The sequence below is a fragment of the Falco rusticolus genome, chromosome 5, assembly GCF_015220075.1.
Source record: "Falco rusticolus isolate bFalRus1 chromosome 5, bFalRus1.pri, whole genome shotgun sequence".
In the NCBI taxonomy this organism is placed as follows: domain Eukaryota; kingdom Metazoa; phylum Chordata; class Aves; order Falconiformes; family Falconidae; genus Falco; species Falco rusticolus.
In genome coordinates this window covers 71927657-71943380 of record NC_051191.1, presented here as the reverse complement: position 1 = coordinate 71943380, position 15724 = coordinate 71927657, and the positions used below count along the sequence as shown (strand labels likewise).

Below are 15724 nucleotides of genomic sequence, written 5' to 3'. Positions count from 1 at the left end.
ACATATGCCCAATAAGTGCCACCAAACACCTTTCTACCTGCTTTTCCAAATGGATTCCCTGCCCTCCAACAGCATTACCAGAAATGCCATAAAAGTAAGCCCTTCTACTTTAGCTTTGGATCTAGGCAAACTTGTCTCTCCATGCCAGTTAGCATGTAAGGTATCCTCAAACTACTTTCACACAGCTCCCCACATGAAGTGCTTAACTTTTTCAGACTCTGAACTGACCAGTAACAAGATCTAAAAATATTTTACATGAAAAAAGGTAGCTTCCCATTTTAGAATGGACTGTCACAGAGTAACTACTTAATGTCCTATACAGCAAGGATTAGCATAACGCTATCAGCCTTAGTGTTCTATTTAATTAAGAACATGCGTGCATTGAGGCCCAACATAGATGCTTTCCTTTCATCTATCTGTCATAATTAGGTCATCATGACTCAATAGTGCAAGAAAGACTATAAAAACACAAGTCCATTTTAAAGGACAATTATAAATACAAGGGCTAGGGAAGGGTTAATCAGACAAGCATTCCAAACAAACAATAAATCTTCAACACACTTAAGTGTTTCATTTCAAGACATTATGTCCACATACGTCATGCAAATGCACCTGGTGACAATTTAAAAGTATGTATAGTGTATTAAAACCACATAGGAACTTTCTTTGAAACGGACATTTTATGAAAATGAGTGTTGGAATATGAAAAAAGCCACAGCACTTTTGCACCTCATGAATGTCACAAAAATTAAGATATCCATTTAAACTCCTAATACTGTAGTTGTGTTTTTTAACTGTTGATTTTATCACAATGAGAGAAAAATGAGGAATGGAAATATTTAAAAAAAACCAACTCATAAACATGGCCAAATGTCTTTAACTTAGAGAGAAAATCTAGTTATATTTCACAACATAAAGATTTTACATAACAAAGATTATACCCTATTAGATAAATACAACTTCCCAAGACATGGCTCAGCATTTTATATGGCTTGCCTGGAAAGATATCATGTTACTTTTTCAAGCCAGTATTTTTTTTACACATTTTTTTAAAAAGAGAACTTTTTATTTTTTGCATTTCACCCTTAATTATAGCTGAGTTTAACACAGCTTGCCAATTCAGCATCCTTATCCCTGCCTACCTCCTAAAAGGAACATATTTTATGTATTCAGAGAAGAAAACCACATTTTCAAGGAACACTATACACGTGCTAATTCTTCTTATTAAAATCCTTCCACACTTAAAATTGCTGCCAACTTCTTGCTTTTGTCAGCAGTACTAGTTTCCCACAATAGGCACTGCTGGAGAGCCACTTCATTTCAACTTTTCTACTTCAACATTTTATGTAGACTGAGCACAAAACCTCTAAAAATAGTATGAAACACTTAATCAGTCTCCGACTAAACAGCAGCTTCTCTTTCCACAGCACATCTATATATCAGCTTAAGGCAAAAAGTGCAGAATGCTATTGCATCCTACTGGAATTATGAGAGGAATAGCAGTAGACAAAATGCAATTAAACATTACAAGAAAGGTTAACAACCTCATAACCCTGGAAAATGCATTATAACAGCTCCAACGATCAAGTTATCAAAATGTATTTTATGTCACGTTCAACAAATGCCTCTCTCACCAAATCATTTCTACAAATACTTTTACCAGGACAGTAATTTCAGATCAAGAGTGCCACCTACTGAACCAACGACATGACTTGCTGATGGCTTCTACGCTTTCCCCCGACATTTGCCTACTCGATTACAAAAAAAATCCATCCCTCTTAATGTGATGAAATACACTGCACAGCTCCAAAACATTCAGGAGCAACACCCTCGATACCTACAAACAGAACTTGCCATTCCTGACATGCAAACTACACACACAGAACTTGGCCAAACGTGTATCTTACATGTAAAAAGCTAAAGTGACCTTAATTGAATCTCCATTTTGTGTTAGAAACAATTTGTTTTAACAATTTGTTAGCTACTGTACAGTCCCCATCTCCATTAAACGCCCGTACCAGATGAATCACAGATGTGGATAAATCTACCACAATGGACACAATATAAAATGTCCTTAGAGGGAAATTTTTTTCCAAATAAATGCAGATTAGGCAAATCTCTCTCTTGAGACATAAAGGGTTAAACCTATTTAAGCAGTCAAGATTAAAAACATTCCAGTGACAGTACTATTTCATTACCTTATAAGCTATTTTCAGATTCCACTAACCATTTTGATTCAACAAATACATGGCAGGCAATTTCACACTCTGAGAGCACACTGAGCACCTCTGCAAAATACTGCACTTAGGAAATTAAAACAGGACAATCTAAGACATATTGTGGGGAGCACGAAGTTAAAGTCAGACTTCCAAGAGGCTTTTTTTGTTTTTTCTTTTTTGAAGTACTTCTTACTATCAGGAAGCAGGGCAAACGGGCATTTACCCCACAGTAAGCAAGATTCTCTTCTAATTGTGCATAACATGACAGATAACATTGCAAATACAAATTGGAAATAAAAGATTTTTAGCTCAAATGCAATCATCCTGTGTTTGTAACACGACCTGAAAAATATTTCTACCTACAAATCTCAAAATCTACCATGCACAACAGTTTAAATGCATGCAGCTGCAACAATAATAATACTATTAATACTAATAGCCATAAACAAGATCTCCCTATCCTTACAGGAGCAAAAAAACAAGGACTATTTTAATACATTTTAAATATATTAAGAATAATAATCCAAGCAAAGACTTGGTGTTAAGTTGTTGCACTCAGATGTTTTTCCCTTTTTAGGGAACTCACACACATAAGAGGAACTGAGGATAATTCTACTTTTTAAAATCATCATATACTGCTTTAGAAAAGAAGATTAACTCTCCTCACCTAGCATTAGAAAGAAATAATAACATAAACAAGGTAGAAATGGGTGGGTCCAGGCTGTAAAAAGTCTCTATTTTTCTCGTCTTTATATATGGAATCATTGTCCTGGCTTATACTTGCAAATTTACAGTAAAGTCTGTAGACTGATGTAAGTCAAAGTGATTTAAGTAACTGTGAAGATGTAACAAATCACAAAAATGTGTTATAAATTACACATTAGAAATAATATGTATTTTAGCTATTTTACTAAAGTACAAGTGAACAGGAAGACACCTTAATTTTTAATTAATTACAAGCTTTTCTTGCTTTCCTTTGCTTAACTCTAAATGAGCACAGTCATAAAACTTAACTGGATAAATTGAAGCAAAGAAACATCCTTTCTTTGTACCCACAGGAATAGTTACTGTCATCAGAAACTAGTTTATCATCTTGACAACAAAACGGGTTTCAGTTGCTTACACAGAGGCTTCTCCCAATTGTTTACATAGTTTTAAAACTGCATCGGGAAAGATGACTAGCAAAAAATATATATTCTCTTATTGGAATAAAAAAAAAATAAATAATTGTACGTTGTTTAAACTTCAAATAGGTTCCCAGAATTTTAAACTGGTTAGTTTTCAATTACAAAAGTTTAGAAGACTATTTAGGTAGGGAAATTTTTAGTGTATTTTTCTCTTTTCCTGGAAATCAGTTGACACAGTATTTCATATCGGAAACTTCATCCATGAAAGCAGAAAGTCTTGCTGTTCTCCAGCTTGTGCAAATCTTCTGCCCAAGCCTGCCAACATGTCACAAACACTCTGACCTGAAGAAACCACATCCCCAGTGACAAAAGGTTATTCAGTCTTCATGACCTGTTGGTTTCATTGTTTCTTTGACAAGAATGTCAAAAAAGGTGCTTATCCAGTGTCAAATCGGAAGCAGCAGGTACGCCTGCAAGGTGAAGGCAGTGCTGTGTAGCAATACCTTAGCTGATGGCGTGCTTTGCCAAGACAGCACTCTGAAATTTTCTGGTATCTTTAAATAAGTGGGCAGACGAGCCCAGCCACAGCTATACCGCAGGTGTGTCTATAGGAGTGTTAGAAGCTGAGCTAGTTTACCCTGACACCTCCAAAGCACCTTTGGTCATGTTTTGGTATGTTGACTTACTGGTCTTACATACGCTATTACAGAAAATTGATTTGCTTTCAAAAAATTGTAACAGCTAGGCTTCTTGGGGGTGGGGGGGTGGAAAAGAAAACACAATTTCATCTAGGGCTTGAGGGCACCCTACTTCTCCCATTCCTCTCCCAAACAGCTCCTTCAGGTTCCAAGTTAAAGCTCCTAGTTTACACACAGGAGCACAAATTGCATGATCCTGAAATCAAAGTCACTCACAACCCAACCTCCTTTGGAAAGCTGAAATTTTTCTTACAACTTTTCTGGATCACAATCAATCTACTATGTGAAGCTGACGTCCAGAAAAAATGAAACATGAAATTAAGGCAGACTTTTTTAGAAACAGGGCAAAGCATTAACCACTACCACATTACTGTTTTACACGGCAGAACATCTCCTTTCCTTCAACCTGTGCAACCTTTTTATGTCATTTTGGTTCACAAGGGCATAATTGCAAGCGTAAGGGAACAGGTCAGATACTCCCTTGTGACTAGCAGCCAGAATTGCACACCTCACCTGCTGCAAAATTATCATAGTCCTTTACAGAAGAACATCATCTTTGTTGCAGTTGAGGCTAGAAACTTCTTAGACATTCCCTGATGTGACAGCAGCTGCTCAATTAAGCACCGGTATCCCTAAGACTGCAGTGCCAACAGATATGTATTGGCCATGCTCATAAGTTAATGCAGGTCTCAACTCACAGACAATATTTCCATTCACATTTCTGATTCTTCTTCCATCTTACCATTTACAACCATCGCTAGATACTCTGTAAGTGTGCACGGTTAAGTCTGCTGTGACTTTATGAACAGACACTGCCTTTTGGATTTACAGTCCCCAGATCAAAGTATTTTTGATCCTTCCTTTCTCCAGTGGCTAAAGGCTTGGTAGGTACAAACAAAAACTTGTAAATCCACTTCCTAGAACAAAACAAAATTGCCAGAAATGACCAGGTAAACGCCACTCACATGCTTTTGTAGTGGTCAAAAGAAAGAAGCACCTTTGAACACTAATTGCAGAGAATCATGCTAAGACAAATGTTGGAAGCTTATTGGAAATTTTATGAATTTACTGGACACCTGCATAAAACATCAACTACTTAAATCATCTAGACAGAAAGAGTAATTCAAAAGTGTACATTTAATACTTAACAACAAAAACGCAGCAAAAGCCATGCTAACGATATTGCAGCATTTTATAAAGCATGGATGACTTGTGGTTTTCCAAAGCAAATAAGAGAAACACCAATGTTATGAATAAATCTGAGGAACAACCAAAACTGTCACTAAGGAAAATTTTCGCAGATGATAAAGCAATTTCATTCACTATCCAAGACCTTACTTGCTGGTACAGTTGCGGTCTTAGCGCCGAGTTCTCAATCATAGTGTGAACCATGGTGATTAAAGGTTCATTCTCTTTCATCTATTTCAAATCAGGAGGAGCATACAGCAAACATCAGTTTACAGCATGGCTAGATTTGAAAGACGACACTGTAAAATATAGCCTCTACTTTAATTTTTTCTAATAATGCAGTAGATTACATTTTATCCCATGCTTTTTACATATTCCATCATTCAGTAATATCAACATCTGAAAACTTTAATATCAAACAAATGTATCAAAACCACATAAATGCTCAAAACCAAAAAGTAATAGTTATTCACCGGTACTCTCCTCTTTTAAAAATAAAAATGTTTCAAATAACCCCAGCTTTGCAAAATATTGAAATGAAAAGTATTATCGGATTATGCAATAGGAACACTCAAACCTTTATCAGAAAACCTTTTAAATTATAGATTTAATAACTCGATGTACATTAAAAATATAAGCATTCCCAGCCTCTGAACACTGAAGCAAGGTTTAGGCTCATGTTCACGTATCAAAAAATGTCTTTATATACTACGCTGATTTATACACTTAGGAACTTTGAATCATTAGTCACCATATTTATCCACCCCCATATATGGGTGTGAAAATATTTCAGAACTAGTCAGACATTTTCTATAATGATAATCATTTATTGATATGTGTGTAAATGTCAAAACCAGATACTTTGATGATTAAAATAAAAATTGCATACATTTAGGATTTCAAAAAAGTATGCAGCACAGAAAACAGTATGGTATTTGGGGTTTTAAAAAGGAAACTTTCCTAAAAGTAAGGGAAAAAATTATTAAAACAGATACGTTTTTCTCTCCAAAAGAAACTAAAAGTCACTTAATGCACAATCCCCCCTGTATTTTCATTTGAAACTTTAGGAAACCTTAGCAACACTTGTTTCAAGTATGGTCAGACAGGAAGGAAGTGTGTGTATAAATATTTATGATCTTTCACTCTGTCTTTACACATATATATGCACTCACCATGAATTTGCATAGCAAGGCTTTGTTTCACAGATTGAAATGCAACAAAAAGCCTGAATTTTTTATGCCTTTTGGAATGTCTTACTCCTAATTATTTAGGAAAAAACACTAACTTGTACGTTTGGAGAAGTATTTTTTTTTTCCTCCTCATGGGAAACACATTTTTCTTGTAGACAGATGACCTTTTTGTTGTTGTTGTTGTTTTATACATACTAAAGTATAATCAGCTGATAAGTTAATCACCCAATGAAGAGTATTGTAACTTAAGAAGGCAAGCTTATGATGCTGTTTGTTCAAGGCAGGAAAAAAACCTCAAACAAGCAACCCTTCCCACTTGCTCCATCATCTACAGTACACATAAACAAAAAACTAGAACTGACACAAGAAGTTGTTCTCCCTTTACATCATTTTTTTTTTTCAGAGAGTGGGTGCACTAGGTGATACCAAAAGATGTCTCAATAGTAAGATCAACAATAAGGTCCAAAGCCAAGCAACCAAACTACAGCCAACTGAAATATTTGTAAATTATGCTCTGAGGCTGAAATATTTTACTGGAAGTACACGGGTTTAGATGCATTTTTATTAGGAGGACTTTAAGAGCTTCAGGCTCTTTGGCTATTTCTTTCTTACAGTATTTCAAAATTTTACTTTCTGACCGATAACAGGCGATGCTGGAATTAATTTCTGTGGAACTGTTCAAAGATTATTTTCATCCAGATTAGAAAAGAAGCAAAGTGGTGAAGTGGATTTGCTCAGAAGATGTTCTGAAATAACACTTTGTCCCCCATGAGGTCCAACTTTGATTTATAGGACTTTCTCCAATATTTTTACTACCATTAGTGCTTAACTGTGCTTATCTAACACTGTTTGCAAAGGCCAGTTATATTCAGAAAAGCTCCAGCTCCTTAAGCCCTTATGGAACAAAGATGAAAACCCACAGAACTGGTATAGTAATGCCAACCAAAGAGCCTTCGTAGCAGTCAAATATAGCAAGCTTTTTTCCTCCCTTTAGGAAATACTGTTTCTAAAAAAACCACTGACTGTTGAGAAGTTAAATTCTTGAGGGAGCACATGTCACAAACCTTCCATTAACTGAAGCTAGCGCACACGCAAGGCAATGCGTACTGAAGAACTAGCAAAGTAAACCAGTTACACGGGACACAACGGCAAGTGCCATGCTTTAAAAGGCAAAGAGGATACCTGTTTTGTGTTCTTAAAGCATTATCATGAGGCTAGTCCCACACTGAAGTTGGACACTATTCACATTGAACAAATAGCTCAAGGAAAAATATTTGCTTGCTCATAACAGAAATAAGCCTTGATTTTCTCTCACTTCAGAAAACAAATAGTATTTGTTTGGTATGGAATTAATATTTTCATAAGCAAATTAAATCATAAGCAAATTAAAGTGTGTACTGCCTGATGCCACACAGCAACACAGCAGTAAAACCAAATAAAATTAATCAGTCTTGGCTTTATCGCTTTCTACTTCCAGTAAATAATTCTTCCTCCCCAGAAGTGATGCTTTATCTTTGTTTTTTTTCTTGAGTGATGTAGTATATAAAACCATTTTCCAGTTGTAAAAAACGAAAAAAACACCTCCTGGATATATGATCTATATGAACAGCCACATTATTTATGAGTGAGCATCTGAGTGGGTAGTTTGTGTTTTAAACTGTAAAGCCAATCTATCAACAAATCTCCCCTTCCTTCCTTTTCCTATATTCGCTTCCGTGTTTGATAACACCCTACACAGATGACATTTCAGTGTGTGCTGTTCTGGTGGCAGCAATCAGCTGGAAGAGCGGCTCCCCATCGGCAGAGCTGACCTCACTGACGAGATAAGACCGTATATGTTATGGGTGACAAAAGACTGAGCTGAGGTTGGCAGTTTTATCCATTTCCTATCAAGCTTCCTGATGGCAAAAGCAGTGGCAATAGGACCCGACCAAGCTTTTCTCCCATCTTTCCTCTTTCATTTTCTGTCCAAAGAAAGAAGGAAGCACTTTTCCTCACTGCCTTCTTTGTACAGCAATGCTGCCTCCAGCATACTCTTTTTTTTTCACCCTACAGAGCCCCTGGTTTTGAGCCTCCCTTCTTCCTCTGGGGAGGAAAAAGGGAAAGAAAAAAAAAGCAGCAGAAAGAACAACAGGGTGGCTGGGTCAGCTCCCTCTACCTTTTCCAGATAACCTGAAAAATACAAGTAAAGTAGTATCCTATATGGTGCTAGTATAGGATATAGAATTTTAGGCTGAAACACAAGATATCAAATATAATACAGAATATATGTCAGGTCTATCCAAACCCCCTTGTACTATTCCAGCCTCTCTTAATTTACTACCTTCGGCATCTAAGAAAGAGGGTAGTAAAGAGGAGAAAACAAAAGCAAACCACCAAGACAGTATGTATGTTGGCTATGGGACCTTCACTCCTTTATTTGACAACTTCTTGTTCAAGTTCTGTTTATTTTTATGCACCCTTTGAAAAGTGAAAGAAACTAAAAATGAAAATACCTACAGAAGTGTATGAACTACTTAACACCTACACTATTTACATAAATAGCCATTTCAAAAAACAGGGATAAAAAAGACTAAATTTAATTTAGTAGAGCTTCTACTGTGTCAAACCAACTTGGGATATGCTGAAATAAATTATGAAAACACGCATGGAGAGTTTTACATAGATAGTTTGAGCTCAGTAGAAAAAGAGTTTTTCTGTAAAGAAAAGTTTTACTATCAACATAAAATGCAGAAGTATACTAAAAGACTGGTTTGCTGGAATTCTCTGTATCAACAGACTGATTCAAGTCGCACTTTCTGCCACGGCTTTATTTACAAAGGGATAAAAAGCATGTCTAGCTTTTATTTGAGTTCCTATTTTTTATTACTGTTATTGTAACTACTGGGTACAAATACATTAAGGAAACTGCTGGCTTGGATTTAGTAATATGCAGTAAGTGATCCCTTAAAATTTGATAATGCATAAGACTGAGATTACATGTGCCTTCATAACATGTCCCACCCTGGCAAACAAGTCATCATTGCCTAGGGTTGCTAGCTATGTCCAAAGAAGTACCTTCTAAAAGGCAGATGAGTCTCTCTCCTACCTCTCTATAAACCTTGAGCCAGCAGAGTAACTCACAACGTAAATGCTGGGCAATCATTCTTTTTGGACATAAGTCATCAAAGAAATCATGTGGCTGGATATATCTGTGTCAGTCTCTTCAGTCTTTTTTTCCCTATCTCTCTGAACTCCAACAACAACAACAAAAATATAAAAATGTCAAAAAGCATAACAGAAGAATTTCTAAGCATCTCAAAAGGAAACAGCAATATAAAATGAAGTATGATTTAAAAAGGCTATGGGATATTCTTGAGCCTTGATAAGAAAGCCACCTAACCAGTAGACAACTTACTGCAACAGCCCAGAATTTACCCTCCCTACACATGAACTTTAGTCTGCCTGAAAATTCACTTGTGCAGCCTCAGTACAAATAGTAATTACGGATTATTGTTATATACAGTACTGAATTCTTTGTGACCAAAGAGGTGAAAGCCGAAGACAATGGGACTGGAGTTCCACCATGTATTCTAGGCAAAGCAGGAGTGGAATTACCTAATTTAAGTACACCAGACATTTAAAATTCAAAGAGGGAAAATGATTATGCAAGCTGGTTACAGATGCAGGTAACAAGGAAGAAAGGCCTCACTCAGACTAAAAGAAACTTTGATTTTATTTTTTTTTTCCCAACATAAAGGAAAGCTGATAATGGGCAAAGTAATAAAGAGATATAAATGAGATATCACCCTAGAAGCAGTGGTATTCAAAGCAAAAAGACTCTCCGGGGGATTTATTTCATACAGGTAGGTGGCAGTATTATATTAGAACAAGGGAAAAAAGAAAACTGATCCGAAACTGGGACAAGTATTCCAACCTGCTCTTCCATGATTAGTGATTAAGGTAATACATTTTAGACTTCATAATGATTTCTTACTGTAAGTGCAGTGATTTCTTGTATCTCTGGTAGGGGTAATTATGGCACATTTACAAGAATCAGACCTTTCCCTAAATCAATGTTTATCACATCACATTGCAATTCTAAATTTTATCTGATGCAAACGAAAAAACCTGCCCTCCTTACCACTTCACATGTTATACGTAGGCAATTCTCTCCATTTAATTCTGTCTAATATATATATATTTTATATATATATATATATATACACTCACAAGCTTGGCTCATCAAGCAACAGCCTAGTACACAGTTTTACACTTCACATGTACAGTTATACTTTCTTGGCAATAAATTACATTGTTGAAGACAGAATTACTCCCTTATTCCAAAACATTATAAACTGGAAATATTTGAGTTGGATGAAATATTTTGGCCTAATTTAGCAAGCAGTTTTTCCCCAATGTTTTGGGCCTCCTGGTGCTCTTTAAGACAAGGCAGAGATGTCACACTGACAACTAACTGAATTGGTCACAAGACACACCTTATGCCTCAAAGATAACAGGAAAATAAAGTCACTGGATGAACCAAGCACATGTATGTGTGTGTGTTTATGTCTCTACGTGCATGTGTGGTTCTTAACTCATTGAAATCCTATTACAGGAACATGTAGGACATAAAAGCTCCAAGAACACTTTAAGTCTAAGGCTGAAAAATTTAATCAGAAGAAAGAATGTTAGAAAAAGAAAAAGCTTAGCAAATTTTATATTTTTAACTAATGGACTTCTATTTGCTTATATTTCTTCTAAGAACTTACAACTACCTTTTATAAGTGCTAGCAAAAACTTCCCATTTAAAAACCTCACACACAACTTGTACGGAAGTCCCACTTGATCATGCAACAGAGCTACAAAAAGAGGTATGTGGTATCACCGTTCTTCACTGGCTATCAATTATGTTAGTGAAGACAGAATTGCACCCGCATTCAGTAAGTTATAAGAAATCGTGAAGAAGTAAAATATTATTCTTCTATAAGTATTTAAGAAATAACTGAGTAAAAGGGAAGTATCGAGCTATGCTTTTATTTGAAATATTTTTCATGTTTTACCTCCCTTTCATTTCACATCCTGTAGAAACATCTAACTCTTCTTAATCCAGAAAACTAAAATTATCAGAAGTACTAATCTTCTATAAATTGCATGTGTGTCATATGAGCTTGGAAATAAATACAGTACAACTTTGGTTAAAGATGGTAAAACGCCACAGTGTTATTATAAGGAGGAAATGAAGAACAGAAAAAGTAATTGGTAAATGGCTATTGTATTCTGATGACGTTTAAATTGAGGGTTATTTTTTCCATTACATGTCAAATCTGTAATCGATTATGATATTCTGTGCTACTTAAAAAGGTCATGTACTAAATATCTAACTTTATAAAAAGCACTGAAAATCCTTCTCCCCAAATATTTCCAGCTTGATAGAAGCAGGCAAAAAGCATTAAGAAATGTAAACACGCAAGAAAATTGCAAATCCCACCTGATGATCCAAATATATGGCATTCCTTTGAAGGTGATGTGAAAGAATCTCATTCTAGCAGGCAGCAGTCAGGGTGGGGGGTGGTGGAAAGGAAAGGGACAGAAGGTGCAGAATGCATGAAAAGAGCTTTAAGATGTAAACTAGACAGTGATCTTTCTGTTTTACGTAGAAATATAATGCCGCTTTTATCTGCCTTTTTTTGGTTTTGTTGAACTCTTAACAAGTACTGATCCCGAAACAGAAACGATGAAAGTTTGCCATGAATCAGACTACAAACTACCACATTACATTTTGGTTTTACATATAAAATACAGTAAGCTGATGTAAATGTCTACTACACAGACAACTATAAACCCTTTGATAAATCTGTGTTTTAAACATGTCCTGATTTTCATACACAGACTACAAATAAGATTGTATCTGATACCAGGCAGTAGAATCAATAAGTTAGTCTCATGGTCACTACTAATTTTGCTTATAATGCCAAAAGGTTAAACCCCTTTAATTTCAAACTTAACAATATATTGAAAATATTCCTATGTAATTTTGACTCCACTAATTTAAAAAAAGCTATGAGTGAAACCTCAAAGGGTTAATAGCAGAACATCACATACACAAGAACCAATGTTACTCTATTCTACTCCCACAATAGTCAGAAAATTTTGCACTAACGGTACAACCCGAACTGTGAGTAATGAATGACTACAAGTTAGTGAGAATGGTACATGACACACATTGCTTTATAGCTGACCTTTGGGCTGCTGGCCTCAAGTTTTAGTTGCATGAGCTGTGCTAGTGTGTGTTCCCGGATACTACTCAGTTCAGCTTGCTGCCGTCTCAGCTTTATTAGCAGCAGCGTGAGCTCCTCTGGCTGAAGGAGTGCAGTGTGACAAGCCAAAGAGTAGAAAAAGGGTTAATTGGTATCCTAAACAAAACTTAATTAAAATTAGAGTTCTTAGTATCTTTCTTACAAAGACTTTCTAACAGTGATACAACAAAAGATATACCATTTTCCCCAAAATTGTCCACTTTCAAATATATAACAAAGGGTTAACTTTTAACTAGTCAAAACAATTGATACTGCAAATGCCAAAACAGTGGAACATTCTGTATAAAGGACAAAAATAAGTGAGGATTTTGCAGAAGAAAGTCTGTGCAGCCCTCAAAACTTTTCCTGACATGCGTATCAAATTGATGATATTGACTTAAGTGAAGGGGGGAGGTAATTCCAGCCCTTAGGGTGTCATTACCTGTACATGGACAGCCATGTGAGCTTGGTGACACAATCAAAAAATGCCCTCAAGAATATTTAGTTTCTAAAATAATTATTCAAGTTTGCATCAAAATTAAGAGTAAAAATAATTAAAACCCCATGATAACTGAACTACATCAGAACCGATCCCCTTTCACAAAACAAAACTACACAAGCAAGACAAAAATAATTTTCCATCCCACCTTCCACAGGTCTGAGGCTACCAGTTCATTTATTGCTTTACTTTTATGACTAAGATGTACAATACATCCTTAGGAAGGGATGAAGAATAGTATTTAAACCCCAAGACTACATATATAATGGAAATAAAGTCACGCTCAAATGGGTATTTGTCAGGTAACCCTGACACACAGATCAGTTTAGGTCAATTTGGGAAATTCTACCTGAACCATTCCTGGGAACCACTTCTACTACCAATGCTTCAAAGAAAACAAAACACTTAACTCATAAGTATTTTTTTGATGTTTCTGTTTGCTTCTGTTTCTTACACTTCTCCAGAAGTCAATCTTATAAGAGGCTAAATGTTCATCCAGCATTTTGATTTTCTCACAAGTTCTGAATTAAAAAATACCCCAAACCCAAATCAGACCCTAAGCCCCTGCTCGCTCTCTCCTGCAGTCACAGAATTTTCCCAAAGCAAAGAAGGAAAGAAAAAAAAGCTCCAGAGACCCACGTATTAAACCACTGAAAAATGAATACCAGTTTCCCAGAATAAAGAAGAACAAGCGTAGCGCTGGCACTGGTGTGAGCTCGCACCGAAGCAACCCACAAGAGGGAGCAAGGGATTGCCACATAGCGTCACCTGCCGAAACCATTTGCTTTGAGGGAAAACCAACACCAAAGCCAAATTGTCTAACGGTCAGTCTTGCTCTTATTGCAAGGTCCTCTTTCAATACTTGGATTTAAGATACTTAATTGCAGAGACTAAGTGTAAATCTAGACTGCTATGCAAGACATTTTCCAGTTCTCTCCAAAACCTGGTGACAATGCTTTCAGTCTGAAAGTTAGCATCATTGCAAAGCAGAACAAAACTTATTTTTAGAAGAAAGATAACTGAAAGTAGCATCTTCAAGCAAAAGGAACAGTGAATCACTTTTTCAAGATCAAAATTCTTCATGGTGCGTTCTACAAAAGCCCAATTTTAGTGCATTAGGAATAAGCTATTTAATGGTACTTAAATCCAGTGTTTGTAAGCCAACTTTTTTCCAGAGGAGCCCATTGAACAGTAAACCTTACTCCTCTCCAGATATTCATAGTGTTGCAAACATTTTTTACATTGCTGTAAATGCTGTGCTTTCGACATAACTCTTGGGATTCTTGTAACACAAAATTTTGTTTAAAGAGCTACCTACAGGTTTCCTCCTCTGGCCCCTGCAACGCTTATGCTGAGGGCAGGACTTCTGGTTTCTACGGTCAGAAGCTTGGACCTCCTTGCCCCCTAGCCCAGCTCCAGCAGCAGAGCCCAGGAGAGCTCAGGGGGCTGTGAACCCAAAGAAACATCTGCAGAAAACAGGGTGCAGAGATAAGGCGCCAGCTGCCAAAGGCCAACCCATAAATTTCCGAAGGTGCCAGGGATTCATGCTGGGAAGTGCAAGAAACAGGGGTTGAGGCAATGGAAGGATTTACTGGGGAGCTGTTGCCCACAGTGTGATTCAAAATCTGTATTCTTGATTCATAACTCTCTCAAACAGTAATTTCAGATGGATAGAGAAAGATTATGGAAAGGAGACAAAACCTGGTAAAGAAATAACAAATTTAGGACAGTCTCTTAGTTTTTGGCTAAGAGTTGCATTTCAGTTGGGAAGGTGGACAGTATTCACTGTTACTACTTTGATTAAATACCTTCAATGAGAATTTCAGCTCTACCACAGTAAACTAGCAGATGTCAGAAAAGACAAAATTTTACCAAATGCAATTTTAGTATCCTTAAGATTTCAAAAAAAGGTAAACTTTACTTCTAGGATTTTCTAAGTAATGGAGAAGTAAGTGTGCTGTGATGCATTCTACCCTTTCCCAGGGATTTCGGTAATGTATCAAAGATGATTAAAAAAATACCTGTATTTCTCAAAGAAAATCTGGATTCAGTGGCCACACAATATTCTCAGAATTTAATGGAACCACAAAGTATTGCTTTGCTTTAAAAACCCCTGATAATTAAGATAAAGCTACTTAAATTAAATTGCTGTCAGATGCAAGCTTTGAATAGAATAAAATTTTAGTGTTGCCTCTTCATACTTAAAGAATTATTCTTAAAAAAACCCCTGATGTACCAAATAAAAATCCAACTCACTGTTTTGCCTTGGAGGCTCTGAGGAGTAACAGGCTGTAAACTCAGACCTGCTGGCATTGACCTTCTGTCGGGCACAAAAACATGCTGTACAAAAACAAAATAGCACAGTATGATCCACAGTTCTCTAAAGACTCAAAACTATTAAATGCTAAAAAAAAAAAAAAAGTCAAGCCAACTCCACGCTCATGACAAATTTGCTATGATTCATGCCAGCTTTGGCCAGTCATGCTCCCTGCTGATCTACCATCTAGGACACTCGAGTAGCCCAC

General features: G+C 36.3%; 1 protein-coding gene across 22 annotated transcripts in view; it reads right to left on the bottom strand.

The window, feature by feature from the left end:
• Window positions 1-15724, bottom strand: part of PLEKHA5 (pleckstrin homology domain containing A5) — a 170204-nt gene that overhangs the window by 26503 nt on the left and 127977 nt on the right. For 8 of the 22 annotated variants that reach the window (XM_037388774.1, XM_037388771.1, XM_037388770.1 and 5 more), the window contains 4 exons: window positions 15456-15539; window positions 12644-12763; window positions 11893-11946; window positions 5383-5463 (listed from right to left, as the gene is read on the bottom strand). The exons of 3 other annotated variants lie outside the window; for them this stretch is intronic. In XM_037388774.1, coding sequence (XP_037244671.1) covers window positions 5383-5463; window positions 11893-11946; window positions 12644-12763; window positions 15456-15539 — 339 coding nt within the window. The remainder of the gene's footprint in view (window positions 1-5382; window positions 5464-11892; window positions 11947-12643; window positions 12764-15455; window positions 15540-15724) is intronic. 11 more of the 22 variants (XM_037388791.1, XM_037388772.1, XM_037388788.1 and 8 more) reach the window with 3 other exon arrangements.